Here is an 18,871-nt window from a genome sequence, read left to right on the forward strand (position 1 = left end):
CCTTAGTATGTGCAGCCTGTCACCCCCGGGGCCTCTCCAGCGAGAATGCGGCCTTCGTCCGGTACCCAGCCGGAGCCGTCCAATCAGTAAGCCGGCCGCGCCGTCTAATGACGTGACGCCCTGCTTTCTGATTGGCCGGGAAGCTGGCTTCATGCTCCCTTGTCATCTCATGACAAGAGAGCATGGAGCCGGCCTCCTGGCCAATCAGAAAGCAGGGCGTCGCGTCATTACACGGCGCCCGGCTTCCTGAGTGGCCGGCCAGACGGCTCCGACTGGGTACCGGACGAAGGCCGCGTTCTCGCTGGAGAGGCCACGGGGGTGACCGGCTGCACATACTAAGGTAAGAGGGGACTTTCTTGTTAATCGGGAACCCGGGTGGCGACTCTTTACACGCTGCCCAGCTTCCTGAATGGGACTTCCGTTACTCGGTAATTGGTATCGGCGAGTACCGAAAAAAATTATCGGTACCCGGTACCAAAATACCAGTATCGGTGCATCCCTAACTGTAACCGTAGACATTTTTCAGCACACTAGCAGAATTCAAATTCTGGCCATAGATGGCTGGATTTTTTCTTGTTTTTGGCTAAACAAGAAAATTAATTCACATTGTAGTTGGAGGATGGATGTCCACTGCCGGCTATTGTATTTAGATGCTGCGGTACCCACGGTTGTCTGAATACACGAACATTGACTGGAACAATACAGCCAGTATTGGGCCCATGATTTTCCACCCAGCTCAGTCATTTTTTTTAAATCCACTTCTCTCTTCAATTATCCAATCATGTGAAAAACAAATTCCTATTCACTTTGGAATACCCGGTCATGTGCAGATCCTTTACACATGATTGAATAATGGATGTAAATATTTACACAATATTTTGAGTGAAAATTCTCAACTTCTTTAGCAAATCATCCCACTAGTATTATTAACCCTTATACAATCTAATTACTATTAGTGACACAGGACAAAGTCAATACAATTGCACCGCTAGCCGAAACCAACTTGCTTTTGGATATTTTAAGGTATATTTATGAATATTCTGCCTACTTACAGTAGCTACCATGCTGCACACATTTTTCCTACAGCACCTAAAGATACCCATGTGTCTATGCTGCACCTGACATATGACATGTCTTCTTCCTGGAAAGAAATGTCATCATACATTGACTTAGTTAATTTTGCATGTTACGTTGTAATGACAAATGCAGTAACCCATAGGAACCAGTCAGATCTTAGTTTCCTGTAGGCAGATAAGGCAAAAAAATCAGATTTGCTGGAGAGGAGGGGGTGGGGATGTGACATAATTTCTCCTCATCCAATCGCAGGAGCATACAAAATCTGGAGCAGTTGCCCGTGGCAAACAATCAGCTACTCACTTCAGTTTGTATAGTTAAAGTGACATTAAAGTCACATTCTCCCCCATGCTGGTGTAAGGACTTCCCTTAAATGGTGCCTCTAGTAGTCTGCCTTCCAGTAGTTTTCAGGAGTCCCCAGTGCTGTGGGACACAGAAGACGTCGCTCGATCACTGACCGGTACGATTAGTGATCGAGCAATGTCTTCTGTGTCCCACGGTACCTGTCCGCGTTCACACTGCCGGCTGCGTGCATTGACTTACTTAGATTTGAAAATTAAAGAAAGTAGCTGATTGGTTGCCATGCACAGCTGCTCCAGATTTTGTCTGCTCCAGTTTTGATCAATTCCCCTCTCTATGTCTTGTATTCTTAAAAATTAATTCGAGACATTTTGTGACTGGAGTACAGTGAAGAGGGGCCAGGTGATGCAACCGGAACAATGTACAGCTCAGGTCACATTTCTCCCTCTCTTCTGTGCCAGCAAGCTGGGCATTGTGTGCAGGGGATGTAAGCTTTTTATACTTTGCAGCTGCCCTCTGCACATAATGCACAGTGCAGTGGGTAAGTTATACTTTTACCTGTAGTGTGGCATTTTATAAGCCTATGTTTCTATGTGAACATTCTCTGCTTACTTAGTAAATTAACTTCTGTGCATCTGTGTGAATCCTTCCTTGTTCTCAGTAAGAACAGAAGGAAGCACCTCAACTTGTAGGTGCTCTCCACTGAGTTCTAAAGTGGTGTGGGGCAGGCTTGGGCTTCCAAGGTTGGGCAGATTTCTACCTGGCCATCATTCTCAGGGAGACATCTGCTTGTCCACGTAAAAGCAGCAGTTTGTGGCATCAGTTGTACATGAGTTTGACGGTGTGTCCCTATGCCTTTAAGGAGTTTCGCCTACCTCCTGGTGAACCTGCACCCAATGCATTATTTGCTATAAATATGCTCCAAGATGGAGGCTCTCCTAGATTAGAGTTCGGACAGCACTTTACAGAGGGGCCTTGACAAGGCAGTGCGGCTTCCACATATTTTGCAAAAGTTGTGCAACTAAAACCTCTGTTTTTAACCTTAGTAGTTAGACAATGTACTTTTTTTTGCAGGCTGGGTGGTGAATGTGCTGCACAACAATGTAACTGCATACTAGCTGCAAAACAATGTAACAGCATTTTGCTTGTGCTGTTGCATAGGCTCTTAGTCACTTGGGGGGCACTGGTGGTTGTGAAGTGTCATTGGATGAGGCTATTGAGGACGAGGGGGGTAGAGGTGACTGAGCTGTCATCATCACCTAGTTTTAGGACATGGGGTGGCACCATCAGCTCCAGCAGTGTGCTTTGCCTTGCATCCTACCCAGTCATCAGAAAATGTACCCTGTGTGCCATGTAATGTCCAAGCTGGCATTAGGATGCCAGGCATGGGGGTGATTGAGTAAATATGTTTTCTTCTGCTGCAGCAGCTGGATATGGTGGGGTGATCTCAGTAAGATTAAAGCCTATGCTTGGTCCAACCCTGAGTGGCCCTATGCTGACCCTCTTCCCCACTTAATGTGCCATAAGGTAAGCCTCTCAAACCCCTTGTCAGACTTCCATCCCTATTGCTTGAGTGGATGCAGTGGATGCAGATGGAGATTTTTGTGGCATGGGAGGGGGAGTAAGAAAGAGAGGAGTGAGGAGGAGTGCGTGCCTTTTTCTGCAGGCAAGGTATCATTCATGTTCTGTTCCTACTGAGCTTTGTGGTGAACAATCATGTGTTTCCTCATGTATGTGGTACCCAAATGACTAGTAAATTTACCATGCTTGATATGCTGCAGGCAGAGGTTGCAAACCAGCAGATGTATAAAAACGGTCCAACCTGCTAAGCTATGCGGAGCGGCCTTGGGGATAGCAATAGTCTGCATCTGTGGGGAAGTGCTATCCAGTGGAATAGGATATTTGCTCCCTTCACTGTTCTGCAAGCTGCCCCTGCACCTGGATGACATCCCGTCACTCTGATGTTGTGCCTCTCCCTCACTTTCTTTCTCTAAAATCTCTGTCACCCAGATACGGTCTGCTACCTTATTATCCTCACATCCATATCGCTTGAACTAACATGGCAGTAAATTGCAGCTGAAAGAATATCAATGTCAGTTGCTTCTCCCTGCCTTTTGTCCCCTTCCTTTATGCTCCTGGCACTCTCCTCCTCAACATTCCATAATAATAATTCCTGTGCACACTCCTGCAGCAATTCACTGTTAAATTTACTGAAAATAGCACACCCAGTTCAAAAAAGGACTTGGTGTGGCCCGACCACTGTTTTGTCCTGTGGATGCAGAACCTGCTCGCCCCCTAGTATTTGTGTGTGAAAAATCTCTTCCTCTCCCTTTAGGCCTCCCAGACATGATGAATACAGGGGATTGCCCAACTTTAATAGCAGCTATGGCTATAGGGGTTTGAGGATGTTGTACCTCACTAGTATGCGGTGATGTGCTGCGAATAACAGACAGCTTTGCATGTGTCAGCAACAAGTTCGTGCTGCTCACCCTGAAAAAATAAATAAAAGACCCAAGCAAAATTTTAAAGAAATAAGATTTCTACTTGGAATAAAAATAATACCTAAAACCCTAAACTACAACCCTACAACACTAAACCCCAAACACCAACCGTAAAACACTAAAAACCCAAACTATATATTTTTATTTATTTGTAAGCCGTACTGAAGTATGATCAGTAATCATTTGCTTCTTCAAGCTATTTTAAATATTCCTTATTACTCAATTAAAAAACACCACTTACCTTGCCACCTGCATCCTTCAGCTTTCTTTGCACCACTCATTGTTGGGGAGTGTGCACAAATAATGTGATTCCTAGTTACCATATCAGATTAACTAGGACTACATGTCCCATCATGCCTAGCACTGCCTCTGGAGCAGAGATGTGTCTTTGGGGCTTGTTGTCTTCTCAGGCTGTTTGATTATTTTTTGTTGTTGTTTAATTGCCCTTACATACACTTTAAACTTGTAAACATAAGATGGCTGTCAGTCATTGGGTCACAGAATGATCACTAAACTTTTCTTTTCCTGTCAACTTGTAATCATAAATATACATGTCTGAATCCTATAATTATTTGTGTTTATCTGAAATACAGATCTTTGTTACTACTGTCATCTCTGCACTTAAATAATAAAAGCTACAGTAATGCCTGAAGTGTTCCAGCCTTACCTATAGCTTACTCAACAGATAGCTTCTGCTGAGCTTTTCATGCACAATGGACTGCTTGATTGACTATTTAATCCTGACAAAATTGCACGTATAGGACAAAAGGCCTATAATATCTACGCACATCCTGAGAGCCATTAACGCTAGCCGAACTACAACTTGATGTTGTGCATGTACTGACTAGATCTTGCTTTTGTGATTGAACAAATAGATTAACAGTTGTAACCTGTGACTTCATTGCACAGTTATGTACAGTTTACATATGCAATTGAACAAACAGATTAGTGGCTGAAGCTTTTGTATCAGTTGTACAGTAATGTGTTCACAAAGAATTGTAATTGGTTATATGGAAACCAGAAAAACTGTAGCACGTGGCATGTGTGCATGTTCGGACTGGAGTCGTTACATACGTTCAGTACTGCATAATGCATGCAGTATGAACACAGTAACGCTCATTTGATAAAAATTATTTTGATGAGATATGCAGATAAGCCCCAAGGACTGAAAAAAAAATACATGCAAATATCTTGCATTTCACAGAAAATTAACAGCACAATTCCTTCTATTTTAAAAGCCATCATATCCCTTTGTAATTACCCCCCTCTTTGTGTCTGCCGTGGATTACCATATGTTTCATGTGATGGGCTTAAGGGGAATGCTAATTATTGAAAACTGGGGAAAAGAACATAACACAAAAAGTTGTGGTCCATTATGACCATGCATAAGTCTTATTAACGCTAAAGGTGACACCTGATTAGTTGCTGTTGGCAACAATTTCTCTTTCCTCCAGTTTTTATGAATTAGGCTCAATAAGTTCTTTCAGATTTTGCTAATAGTACCTTACCCATATTATATACAGGCAGTCCCCGGGTTACGAACAAGATAGGGACTATAGGTTTGTTCTTTAGTTGAATTTGTATGTAAGTTGGAACAGTTAAATTTTTTAAGTGCAACTCCAGCCAAAATGTTGTTGTTGTTGTGGATTGCATAGGGAAGGGTTTACCCCCTGTAAAGTTTGTTTTGCTGTGTGTGCCCCTGTTCACAATATTTCACCTCACTTTCTGTCACAATTGGATTTTGAAAATTTTGGGTTGTCGTTAGGGATGCACCGATACCGATACAAGCATCGGTATCGGCGGCGATACCGAGTATTTGCATGAGTACTCGTGCAAATGCAGGAGGCGAAGCAACGGCGGCCTCATCCTGGAGGCGACGGCGACCTGTTGAGGGACTCGGGAGCCGCCCGGGGGACACACACACACACACGCTGTCTGTTTTCTCTTCTCCTCCACCCGGAAAGTTCGCCGCTAATGGGACCTGGCACTGGCAGCGAAGACACAGGATGACATGGGGGCGTAGGATGACATGGGGGCGTAGGATGACATGGGGGCACAGAGCGCCAAGGCACCTCTGCAAAGTGTGGTCCTAACTCTATGTATCCGAGTCTCCAAGTGTGAGCATATTAATGAAGTTGATAAATTACATGCAGGTGTACCTGGAGGTACCTGGAGGTAGCTAGTTTGACAGAATGACATGAGGACACAGGATGACATGGGGGCATAGGATGACATGGGGGCACAGCATGTGTGCAGGGAAAGGGACCCTCCACAGCCCATCATATATCCTGCACAGCCCACCTTAGAGTCTCTGTGCAAGGTCTATGGTGGGCTCTGGGGGGGTCTCTGGTGGGGATTGCAGGGACTCAGGTGGGCAGTGCAAGATCTATGGTGGGATGTGCAGGGTCTATGGTGGTCTCAGCCTGACACCCTGCAGAGCCCACCAGAGATCCTTTACAGCCCATCTGAGACCCCGGCTTCCCTGCAACACTAAGGCCTCATTCACACTGCTTAGAGTTGGCCCATACACATCCGTGCGGGTGCAGGTGTCCGTGCTCGGATGCAGATAGGATCCATCCTGTCTGCGTATTAGTATGGACATCCGCACCCGTGCAAATGTGCAGTTCAGTTGAGCGTATGGCCGCGTCCTCCCATAGAGAAGAACAGGCTGCTGCCTACAAATCACACGCAGCAGCCTGTCCTTCCCGGGAACAGCCCGATACGTCCGTGAACGTCCAATGAATCTGTATTCTGCATTGCGTTTTATATAATGTATTATTTCTGGGATTTGTGCACTTTAAAAAACCACAAATAGTTTGTTTGCTATCTTTCTCTGTAAAAGATAAATAAGTTAAACGATCACTTTAAGCATCATAACCATTAAAGCTTAATGGAGCACAGATATAATGTATGCTGTATGGGGATGTTGGAGTGGTGTGTGTGTGCGTGCGTGCCGGGGGGGGGGCAAATAAAGGCACCATCACCTGAGTTGGCAAAAATCCTTGCACCGGCCCTGCCTGAAGTGAATCGGCTCACTTCACTTCAGATCGGTCATTCACTCGGCTGCCCTCGGCAGCTTCGTGAATAGACCCCTAAATCTTTCTTAGGAGTATACAGACAGCAGTAAAAAACCTCAGTGACCCGGAAGAAGAGGTGGGCACCCCTTGTCTGCACATCTAACAAGAGCCAACTTCCTGTAATGCACATACAGTACTACAAACCAGACCCAAAAAGTAGGGTAAACTTCGTTGGCATGGGCCATTACAACGACCCCTGCTGTACAGTAATAGCCTCCGTTTGTAAGTAGGATGTATGTTACTCAGGGACTGCCTGTATATGGTTTGGACTTTGGTATGGTTCTTTCTACGAAAGCCTTTGTGAAGCTTGCCTTGAGAAGAAACCTTCCCATCAGTGTACAACTGGTGGAGTCCTTTCTTCTCTGAACTACTCCCAATGGGGAGCTCATGCTCTGCAGGAGCATTAGCGATCAAATTTCTCCTTGATGTCTGCATCAAAGTGCTCATTTTCAAGCTTTCAGTCATTGACTAAACTTTCAATATTAATAAGCCACAACCACTAGCTCCTAAGATTGGCCTTATCTGACATTTGAGGATTTCTTCACAGCATCATGCTCATTGCTCATCAGATTCAGCACCCACTCACCTAAAGAAGTCTCATCTCTATAAATAGCTTTGATGAGTTAAAGTGACTCTGATACAGACATCTGGGTGTTAGCCATTGCCCAACTCCTGTGTAACATACAAGTTTTGGGGAGCTGAAGCTAAACCTGCTTACTAAGTCACTACCCTGGTGCTAGAATGAAGTCTGAGAGGGTTATACACTATTGAGCCAAAGGATATAGCTGTAACTTCGGCTAATCCTTCAGCTCATTTCGGCCACCGAAGCCCTTCGGTTCTACCAAACTGAAGGGCTGCTGTACGGGCTATTCACAATATTCCGTACAGCAGCCCGAAGGCAGCCAAGCAACCAAGCCGAACGCATATGCTTCGGCTCGGCTGAGCCAAACACACAGCCGGAGAGGTGAGAATGGTCTGCCAAATGTAAACAAGGAAAAAAAAACGTTGTGCAGTGCCCCTCCTGATCTGTACCAGACATAAAGGGACCCCAAGTTAGAAAATTTGGAGGGACCCGAAGTTAAAAATGGCAATAACATGTGTGTAGAGTTTCCCCCAAAAGTCATACCAGGTAGGTATTTTAAGGGGGAATTCCACCGCCAAACAATGGGATAAAAACGGTGGGGTCCCCCCTAAAATTCCCAACCAGACCCTTAATCTGAGCACAGGCCTGGCAGGGCAGGCAAGGGGGAATGAGCCCCACCCCCTCCCTGCACCATACCATGCCACATGCCCTCGGCATTGGAAAAGCACCCTGTCCCCGTGCCGATGGGGACAAGGGCCTCTTTCCCACAAGCCCTTAACGGTTGTTTGTGGGGGTCTGCAGGCAAGGGGGCTTATTTGCATCAGGGTAACCAGATGCTGCCCTCCCGTTGTGAATAAGTAAGGTGTACTTGTACCCCTACTCATTCACTAAAGGGCTAAAAGTAAAAAGTAAATAAACAGACCAGACTTTAAGAAAAAATCCTTTAATAGTACCATCCTTTAATGGTATGGATCGAGAAGGGGACCGCATGCCGTTTTTTCTTTTGTTTAAATTTCTTGATTCTGCTCGCTGCCACTGAGGTAGCAAGCAGAACAACCGAGCCGAATGCCATTCGGTGGAATTGGGCTATTCACTCACTGCTGTTCAGCCCCTATGGGAATAGGGGCGAATGGCAGCGAGTGAACTGCTAGAGGTTCGGCTCAGTGTTTGGTGTTCTTCCCTTCGGCTGAGCATGTTCGGCTGAACCAAAGGAAGCCGAAGCCAACCGATGTACGACTGAAATCAGCCGTACAGGGCTGAAGTGAATAGCCGAACAGTGTTCGGCTCACCTCACTTCGGCTCGGTTATTTACTTGGCTGCATTTGGCAGCTTAGTGAATACCCCCCTAAGAGTCAGTAAATACGTTTACCTTTGCTTAGCAGGTCCCTTTTAGATACAATGCTGGCTATTTAAAGGAACTGACTCCTTGCCCCTCAGGCGTTGTACATGATCTTCTCTAGAAAGCAGTACTAAGCCTCCTTTAAGTTCTTCTACAAGTGTGAAAGAACACTCTTAAATTCTTCTGTAAATCAGCCCCTAAGCCTTACTTCCCTAGTCAGTGGCTCTAGGTGTACCTCAGTACACCAGCAGCATTGCGGATAGAGGCCTCCACCATCACTACTAATCAACACCATTTTATGTTTCAGTGTTCTTTATCATCAGTCTCAGAACGTCTGCAACCAACATCTGTTGCCATTAGCCAGGCAAGATCATGTTTGGCAATGGCAATAACCTGCTGGTCACCCATCACCTTGAAAAAAACCCACATGTACCTTGCCTGGCACTTGTCCTCAACCTGGTGGTGTATTGGTTCACCATAAAGTGCTCTGACTTCCAGGAAGTCCTTTATCAGGTCAGAAGGGTTTGTAACCATTTTAGGTGGTCATATCCAGCCATGTCTTGCCTGGCAGAATTGCGGTGCCAATATCAGCTGTCTATCAACTGCCTCATCTGTGACACCCCCTATGCGATGGAAATCAATGTTGGCCATACTGGAAAGGTTGCATCAGTGTGCCCTAAATGAGTACTTCTGCAACTATGGATTGTTATTCATGTTGCACGCTGCATTTTGGCACCATCTCATGTTCCTCCAGGAGCACACAATGCATGCCTGATAGACTGGGAACTGGAGGCAAAACAGCATGAGGAAGAAGAAGACTTGCTGCTCTCTCAGGACAAAGTGTTATACGAGAGTGGAGTGAGATTGTTGAGGACAGTGTTGTCCTCAGCATCCCTCAGAACTCTGCTGTAGGCATATTTGTGGTGAATCGGGTTCTTTTATCCTTAAAATGCCTGTGCAAGGACCCCAGGATTCGAGTCATCAAGAGAGGGAGGGACTACTGTTGCTGGCCACCTTTTTCCCTGACACAAGGGTAAAATGGCCAATCTCCTGCCACCATCCCAGAGGGAGCTCAAATGCAGCACTTTGAGGAGGTGCTGCTTAAGAACCTGTTGGCTGCATTTCCTGATAGTGTCAGGAATTTACCAATATAATCCCCCCTTGTAAAGTTCAGTGTGATTCACCAGAAAGATTGGGTTCACAAAATTCCAAAACAGATTCCCGAGACCCTTGGGTGTCAGTATGAACATTTACAAGCCAACAAAGAAAACCAAAAACATTAAATCTGAAATAAAAAGAAACAGGTCACATGCCAATAAATGGCTTATTTGCTGTCGCTTTCATGCAGACATGTTGATCCTAAAAATGTAGTACTGTTGTGGTTTCTGAGTCTGCATTGTGTTCTCTTTCAGGACTTTACCTTTCCTGGAATAACTATAAAGAAGGGAACAAAGAAGGATTAGATTACCCGATCATGTAGTTGCTTTGCTATAATAATGCTATGCGCTGTGAAAAGAAATATATTTATCCATTTTTCTATTTGTTGAGGCTTCTGCCTTACAGCATTCACAAGGCTTTGCTGTGCACTTGTTATACCTAGTAAAAAATGTTTTGTTTTTTTGTAAATTATCCTCTTTGGACTCCTTGACTGGATCAGAGCACTGAAGTGCTAAGAAGTATACTTTTGCTAACTGACCAGAAAATAGATAGTTTAGTCATCTCTATCTATCAGCATAAAAGATTTATCATGTGATCACTTTTTTTAACTTCTCTGCTCACTATTAGACATTATTGAATGGCTGAAAACTGTAAGGATGTATAAGTAAATTAAATAAAGAACAAGACATTTTTGAAAATGGGAAGGTATTACAAAAAGAAGTTTGTTATCATTTTAGTGCTGGGCTTTGTGGGATAGACACAATTGTGGTACCCTTTTTCTAAATCAAATACAGATCTATAGTGAATGGTGAGGATAGACATAACCAAGGTGTACCTAATAGCACTAAAACACACAACTGACTATCAAATAAATCAAGGGGGAGAAGAGGGGAGGTTGTCACATCACAATTTTGTAATGACATTTGTTTCCATAAATAAGTCTCTGGAGTGCTTGTGACACCAGAATCTTGCTAGAATAAACATGATGCATAAATAGCATGTTTGACCTTTCCAACCACCTTATCTATCACCTGGCACCATCAAGATGGGCAACTTAACTCAACAATTTTGACTAAAACTGATTATTCATTGTTTGGACAAATTGTTTTGGTGATGACATTTAAATATGTATTATTCTCTAAAACTGACCATGTAATGTAGCAATTACATTCTGAATGACCCAATAATACAAAAGGATGGTTTTGTGCTTATATAAATTACAACACAGCAGTTAGGAAGTAACTCCTTTATAACTAATAATTACAATGATAGTGATCTCTTAGAAGGACATGTTATACTCTATTTACGAAAGATTCAGGCGATAGGAAGCTTCTCCCCAGTATTATTCCATCACCCCCCAACGCTTATACTATTAATTCCCTCTTTTCTGACCTACACACTCTTTTTTTTTTTGTTTTAAGACTTTAATGTATGGTTTCACATGACTGATAAATCAGAATTAGCTCCTCTTCCTAAGCTAATGTCAGATCCAAATCAGTTTTCAATGTCCCAGTTCTTTCTTTCATCACTTTATACTGATTACAGACATTTTTATAAAAATTCTGTTAAAACATATAAATAAAGAGCTTAGAAAAAAAGGACATATCAGGATTACCTGTACTGTTTTTGTTGTTTAACTTTTAAGTTTTCCATAAACTAAAACAAGGGTATGCAGGATAGAGTGGTCTACTCTCTCCAATGAAACACATTTTTGTATATTCCCTGGAGCTCCGATATACTATATAAATCCCTTAAAGTACATATTTATAATTGGTCCTCTCAGGTCATGCAACCAGGATTTGATAAATAGAAAAATAGAGGGGTGTTCCAAGTGAGGATCACAGGAAACCAAGTGAAGGACTTTCCCCCTTCAAAGAGACCTATAAAAAATACGGATACAAGAGAGTACATGACTGTTTCAGTACTAAAACATTTAAACCACTGATTCAGAAGGTCTTCTTTTGGCCTCATGATTTATTTACAGTGTTTTGTATTTTTCTAAACCATAAGTGTTTGCCATGTGTGTAATTATCAGAGTATATGCTGAAAATATTAGGTTACTCTATGAGCTAGATAACCCAAAAATTAGGAAGTTGGCTCTGATTGCTTTCTTTTTTATGGAGAAAAGTTAATGAGTGCTGCACTATAGTATACTGTACATCTCCACTAACAACAGCAGGCTGAGCTGGAGGGACGATTGCAGCATATCCTGATGTTTTCAGTGAGGTACAGCCTCTCCCTTTCTTTGATGCACTCCATCCATATACAGTGGTACCTCAGTTCACGAACTTAATGCGTTCCACGATTCTGGTCGCGAACCAAATCAAACTGTGATCAGACTGTGATTTCAACTAGAGGAAGCCCTGACCATGTGTCAGAGCAGAGAAGATGGCTGTGATTTTGTTCGTCACCTGATGCTAATAAGTTCATGAACGGAAGCAAAATTTCGCCGAACTTGTTCACGAACAGAAGCGTTCGTGAACCGAGGTACCACTGTATATTGAAAGTATTGCCTAGGAAGGACAATAGGAAATACAACACCAAAGATGGCATTTCAGATAAGCATTTTCACTCCCATGCAGTCCCTTTGAATGGCATGGCACCGTAGAGCTAACCTGGTAAAAACTCTGCAGATGGTTATATTAGAAACTTTCTAGTTTGAAGTGCTGGTATTTGGTCGGACTTAAAAAATAGTTTTATCCCTTAATATGCAACTGTATTTCTATGTAAGCCATCATTTGTAAATTACCTTTATGTTTCTGCAGCAGTAATTCCCTTAGTTGGTTTAGTAAGACAGACTGTGTGATCATTTTAATACTCAGCAATACAAATTCTGGAAGTTATTGATAACTGCAAGACCAAGGGATATCAGACCCATGCTAAACTTCTGTTTGTGCGCATACAACTAAATTTACTTTATTTGTAACAGATATTGGCAAATATGTCTTCCCTTAATTTTGTATTTGTTTTACAATATTTATATCTTTCTAGGTGGAATAATGGATATTCTACTCTTCCTGTACGCTGCTTTGACACTCCTGGGGACAACCTACAGCTGCCCTGAACCATGCTCTTGTGTGGATAAATACAATCAACAGTTTGCCGACTGTACCTACAAGAAGCTGCAAAAGATCCCAACAGGTTTTCCTTCTAATGTTACAACCCTTAGTCTTTCAGCAAACAAAATAGGTTCTTTAAAGAAGTCTACCTTTGTGGGGGTGCTTCAGGTAACATCATTGTGGTTAGCCCACAATGACATTAGTACCGTAGAAAAGGGCACTTTGGCCACCCTGGTGCATCTTAAAAACCTGGATATTAGTCACAACCAACTTGTGGATTTCCCCTGGGAAGACCTGGCCAGGCTGCCTGCCCTACAGTTACTTAAAATGAACAACAATCGCATGGTCAACCTGCCAGTGGATGCTTTTGAAAACTTAAAAGATCTGAGATCTCTCAGGATCAATAACAATCATTTTACTGTTATTCGTGAGGGAACTTTTAAACCTCTGGTTTCACTCCTACATATTCAGATTTATAACAACCCATTCCATTGCACTTGTTCACTTATGTGGCTTAAAAAGTGGACTGAAGAAGCTCAAGTCACTGTGGCAGAGAAGGACCTAATTGTGTGTTCTTCACCAGATGATCTCCAAGGGAAGCCACTGTCTAAAATTCCAGATTTACCATGTGCATCTCCTGTTGTGCAGCTAAGTTATCACCCTAATCTAGACAGCACAGAGTTATATGATGGATTCACTCTCACACTTCATTGCTTGGTCAGAGGTAGCCCCAAACCAACCATCCAATGGAAAGTTCGTAATGCAACTCAAGAAACAGAGATTACATTGCCCAATGACACTTCCAAAGCTGAAATATCTGGACAATTTGTGGTTTTTCAGAATGGAACTCTAGTTATCCCTCACCTTAGCAAAAAATTAGAAGGGGCCTATACTTGTGTGGCTACTAATGAGATGGGAAGTAGCCAGAGTTCTGTAAATGTCTCTGTGGCAGGGAGTCAAAAATATCCAACCAAGGTTGAGGATCCAGCAGTAAGAAAAATGCCAGTAGATGCAAAGAAAACAGCATCCAAGGACTCAGGCAATAATGTCCTCAATCCAGATAAAGCTGAAGAAAAAATCAAGGCTGTTATTCCCACTGAGCAAACAGATGACGATGAGAATAGTATAGGGGGTAGCACAGAGCATCCACATTCAGATGAGAAGAAATGCGGACCAAATGTTGGAGGATTGCATGTTTCCAACCATGCATTCAATGAGAGCACCAACCTAAAACCTCACGTCTTTGACTTGGGAGTCATTGCTCTAGATGTATCCGAGAAAGAAGCTAAAGTTCAGATCACTCCTTATAATACACGGCCAGGAAAACAACAGCTCAAGATGCTGTACCTATGCCAAGAAAGTCCCAAAGGTTTTTCTCTGGTTCAGTGGTCAGAGATTGAAGATGGAGTAAACTCCTACTGGTTTCAAGGCCTAACCCCTGGCACTAACTACTCTGTATGTTTAACATATAAAGGGGAAGAATGTCAAGTGCAAGTGGTTTTCACCACTAAGAAGGAAGTACCATCTTTGATCATTATTATTGTGGTAAGCATTTTTCTTCTTGGGTTGGCTACTATTCCACTACTGGGAGCCACTTGCTGCCACTTAATTACAAAATATCATGGCAAAAATTACAAATTAATAATGAAGGCGCACAAACCAGATCCAGAAGAGAAGCACATGGCTGCTGATTTCGATCCCAGAGCTTCTTATGTGGAGTCAGAAAAGAACTCTGACCCTAGTGAAGCTGGTGGTGATGAAGGTGAAGCAGATGCAGCCCCAGCAGAAGAAGAAGAAGCAGAGAGAGAAGTTGAAGGAAGTGTATTAGAAGAGACACTTCCCAACTCACAATCCAAAACAAACCAGGAAGATTTTGAAGTTGGGTCGGAGTACAGTGATAAGCTTCCTTTGGGTGCTGAAGCAGTCACCATCTCTGAGGAGATTAATGGTAACTACAAACAACCTGCACGCTGACTTGACAACTAAAGGTATCAGCAAATCATTTCTCACTAAAGCCCTTTCATCGCTTCATGAAAGAGTCCAAAAATGAAATCCACTATGAACGCCACAGTCCCAAGAATAAGAACTTAACTTGAATAAATATCCCAGTTTTCTGGGAAAATGAAGCTTAAAACTCCCTATGGATCATCAACAATAGTTACTACAGTGATTAGTCTGATATTTGTCCACAGACGTGCATAAGGAAAAGAACAGCAAAATACGAAGTATCGGTCAACAGAAATTATTTTGATGGTGCCATAACACTGCACATTTGTATGCATGCCATGTATAATGCAGGTCAATGTGCTTCAAAGTGTTTCTCTAACAAAGTGTATGTGTAGGCCACAAAATACAAAAATGTGTACTGTAGGCTAGTCTATGATAATCCGTAACTGTAACTGTGAGTGCATATTTCGTATTTATTGAAACCTGTAAATGTATATAGGAAAGTGTTTCTGCAAAGAAAATGCACACAATATATGTTGGCCTGCATGCAAAGCATTATGTTGTATATGCAAGACACACAAACTTAGTGTTGCATTTGTTTATGTACAGAGTAATTAATCTCCGTGTTCTGAACATTAGGTACGCATATACATACTGTGAAACAAACTAGTCTTAAAAACACCAGAACATAACATTTCTAAATGATATGCACATTTTTGTATACCATTTCTATTTGATAACAGAACAACCCTTTTGATTCATAGACCCATAATCCTGCAGTTCACATGTTGTATTAAAACACACCCATATCCTTGTTAATTTGTTTATATTAAATTAGGACTGCATAGTACAGTGTATGATCAGATGCTAATCCTCTGATAACTATAGGTTTCCTGAATCATCACTGTCAACAAAGAAACAAGATCTATTCAAATCCCTGGGAGATCTAATTACATTAAAACAAGAGGATTATGGCGGAAACTTTGTGCTGATTGTGTATCTGCTCTGTATCTTCTCTAAGCTGTAATACCTGTAAAAGCTCCATTGCAGGCCTCTTGGGACTCCATCACCATCCCTCCCTTCATTTCACAGAGTCAGAACCAGTTGAACACAAAGCCAATACTTCATGATGAGATGAGAGCACAATATTTATATAGAGTTTAGCATGTTTCCTTTATTATTAATATACCTATTTGATCATCATATAACCGATGATTTATGCTTAAAGTGATAGGGAAGAAGGGGCCCATATTTCACAATGAGACTGTCATCGATATCCAATATGGTATATTTATTAACATAAACTGTTTGACAAGTTTTTATTAACATCTGAATGTATTACTTGTACATAACAGTTTTAGCAAAGGGAGGGGTCCATTTTCTGAGGCTGAAAACAGACCAGATATACATCTGTGTTCACAAGAAAACTTCACACTGAAAAATAATTACTGAATTTGGTTTTCACTACACTCTAAATGTTCCTTTACATAACTGTATATACATGACATGTATACAAGACATATATACATGACTATATGTACAGCTGTCATGATGCCTTTCATGGTTATGACATAGACACGTAAAATCATAAAACATGATACTGAAAACTTTACAAGGTAGATAACAAGAACAAAACATAAATAAAGCACAGACACAATTACTGTATACTAGTCTTTGCAGTTCACAAGTGTCTTTTATGTATTTTACATGTAGCATACTGGGCATTATTTTAAACTTAACTCCAGGCAGATGTAAAAACACCAAATTATGCAGTTATGTATTCATAAAAAATAAAAAAATTCAACTAGTCTAAGTATCTGAATTTGAGGGCAATAGTCTCTCATCTCCTGTACAGCACCAAGATGACAAGGGGGTGGTCAGTATTAGGAGCCAATTAGGCTTTGCTTCATGCACATGTGCTGACAACAAACATTATGACAGGTGAAGAGAGCAGAATGAGCAGAAGGATGAACTCATCAGTGTGGCGCTGCTCTTTACTCCAAGCACAGGTGACAGGCAGGAAGGTGACCAAGTTGTATTGCTTCATTTCAGCACAAGAAATTCAGGTCACCAATGTGTCTGTGCTGTCTGGCAGGGTTGTTTATATCGCAGAACTGGACAGATAAAACAGACAAATCCTCTGTAGGTAAAAAGCTTATTACAGATGTGTAATGAGCTGTTTGCCTGGAGTTCAGCTTTAATAACATTGTGCTAAGAACTATAATGAAAAGTTATCCATAGCAAACAATCACATGAGCTACTTTAAAGGGCCGTTGTACCAATACATGAATTTGCACTCCACATTCCTTTATTATCACCTTCTGCTTACCTCATATTATCCACCATCCTCCTTTACCAGCAGCCATGCTCTACAGCTCTGGTGGCCCCAGTCCTCTGTACTGAGCCAGCAGCTATGGCTATAGCGAATGCATGGCACTTACTCCATGGGGAAATGCAGAAGCTGTTCCTGTGCAGGCTTGCAAAAAGGTGGCTTCAACATAAAGCGCTATGGAGAATGTGCTACAAATATACAGTATGCCACAGCCCAGTGTTTCAGTTAAAATGACTGAATTGTAGGACTCGGCTTGTGGAGGATTGCAAAAGTCCAAGGGGAGATGGAGGTGAGGCGCTGTACTCAAAAATTTAACCATCAAAAGAAGTAATTGGTTGAACCTAATGGTTTGAGCTCGACTGTTCTTTACAAAGTGGGAGACCCCACACATAGGAGTCAGATAAATTGGGAAATCCACATTTGCGTAAGCCAAAAAGCAGTGCCAAACAATCGTCTCAAGTCTTTTTATAACATCACAAATGTGACATGAACATAAAAGGCAGCCAATGCATTTTGAGGGCCAAAACATCTCTCCTCCCCTTCATCCGGGAGCTTGAGATCAGCAAGTGGAGAGCACCATGTTGGAACAACAGCTTTCTCTTCCTCTTGAGAAGGCAACTAGAGCATGTGCAGAGAGACACTTCAGCAGATGGAAGATCATCTATAGTAGTGTTGCCACCCTTAATAAGGGAATCCACAAATCTGGCAGGATCAACTAGGTCTATATCACAGCACAGGAAGAGAAAGCTGTTGCACTATCATGTTGGTGGAGAAGTGGTTGCTGCCATTTAAATTCAGGTACAGTTGTCCTTTAAATGACTAAAAGTACATATTTGATTGGGTTCTATCTTTGCTCTTTGCACTGTGTTATTAGACATGCCCCATTCTGTACTGTACTGATGTTGTGGGTAGGTGTAAATACAGACATCCCAACCTGCAAAACCTTATTTCAGTGAGGTGCCCTTCTCATTTCAGGGAGGTACCTTCTCTGTGTGTTTTTTTATTCTGACAGCGGCCGTTGGCCACCGTCAGAATAAAAAAAAACTAAATAGCAGGGGAATGAATAGCTAGGCTGCATGAACCCCTCCCACTGACCAGCCACCGTTACAGAATGTGCAGGCACGAACTTTTTTTTTCTCTTACAGCTTAAACTTTATTCATACTCAGCAGAAGCCGAACTAGTGAGCGCAGCAGACCCGGAAAGGTTTCAATCCTTTCCGGGATAAAATGTCTCTCTTGCGGTCGTCCGGGAGCCGATATCTAATAGCGGGAGACTCCCGGAACGTCCGGGAGACTTGGGGATGTCTATAGATACATATACTCACATATCTGTCAACCATAGCCCAGATTCTACTATAGGGCTCCTGCAAGGCAATCACTATCTCTGTTAGCTGTTTTTTAAAGTAAAATTGACTCTGAATAAACTAAAAACAGTTTTGTTAGATTTTTACTTACTTAGGTTCTCATATGGGTTGCCTATTATTGCCTAAGGCAGCAGCAA

At 42.3% G+C, this 18,871-nt stretch overlaps 1 protein-coding gene across 1 annotated transcript in view; it reads left to right on the top strand.

The window, feature by feature from the left end:
* ISLR2 (immunoglobulin superfamily containing leucine rich repeat 2) overlaps positions 1-15,189 on the top strand; it is a 22,039-nt gene extending 6,850 nt beyond the window's left edge. The window contains exon 2 of the mRNA XM_018554660.1: positions 13,024-15,189. Within this exon, the coding sequence (XP_018410162.1) occupies positions 13,032-15,065 (2,034 nt within the window). The 5' untranslated portion in view covers positions 13,024-13,031 and the 3' untranslated portion in view covers positions 15,066-15,189. The remainder of the gene's footprint in view (positions 1-13,023) is intronic.
* The last annotated feature ends 3,682 nt before the right edge of the window (positions 15,190-18,871 follow it).

Source organism: Nanorana parkeri, unplaced genomic scaffold, assembly GCF_000935625.1.
Source record: "Nanorana parkeri isolate BGI_ZX_2015 unplaced genomic scaffold, ASM93562v1 scaffold167, whole genome shotgun sequence".
NCBI classification, from domain to species: domain Eukaryota; kingdom Metazoa; phylum Chordata; class Amphibia; order Anura; family Dicroglossidae; genus Nanorana; species Nanorana parkeri.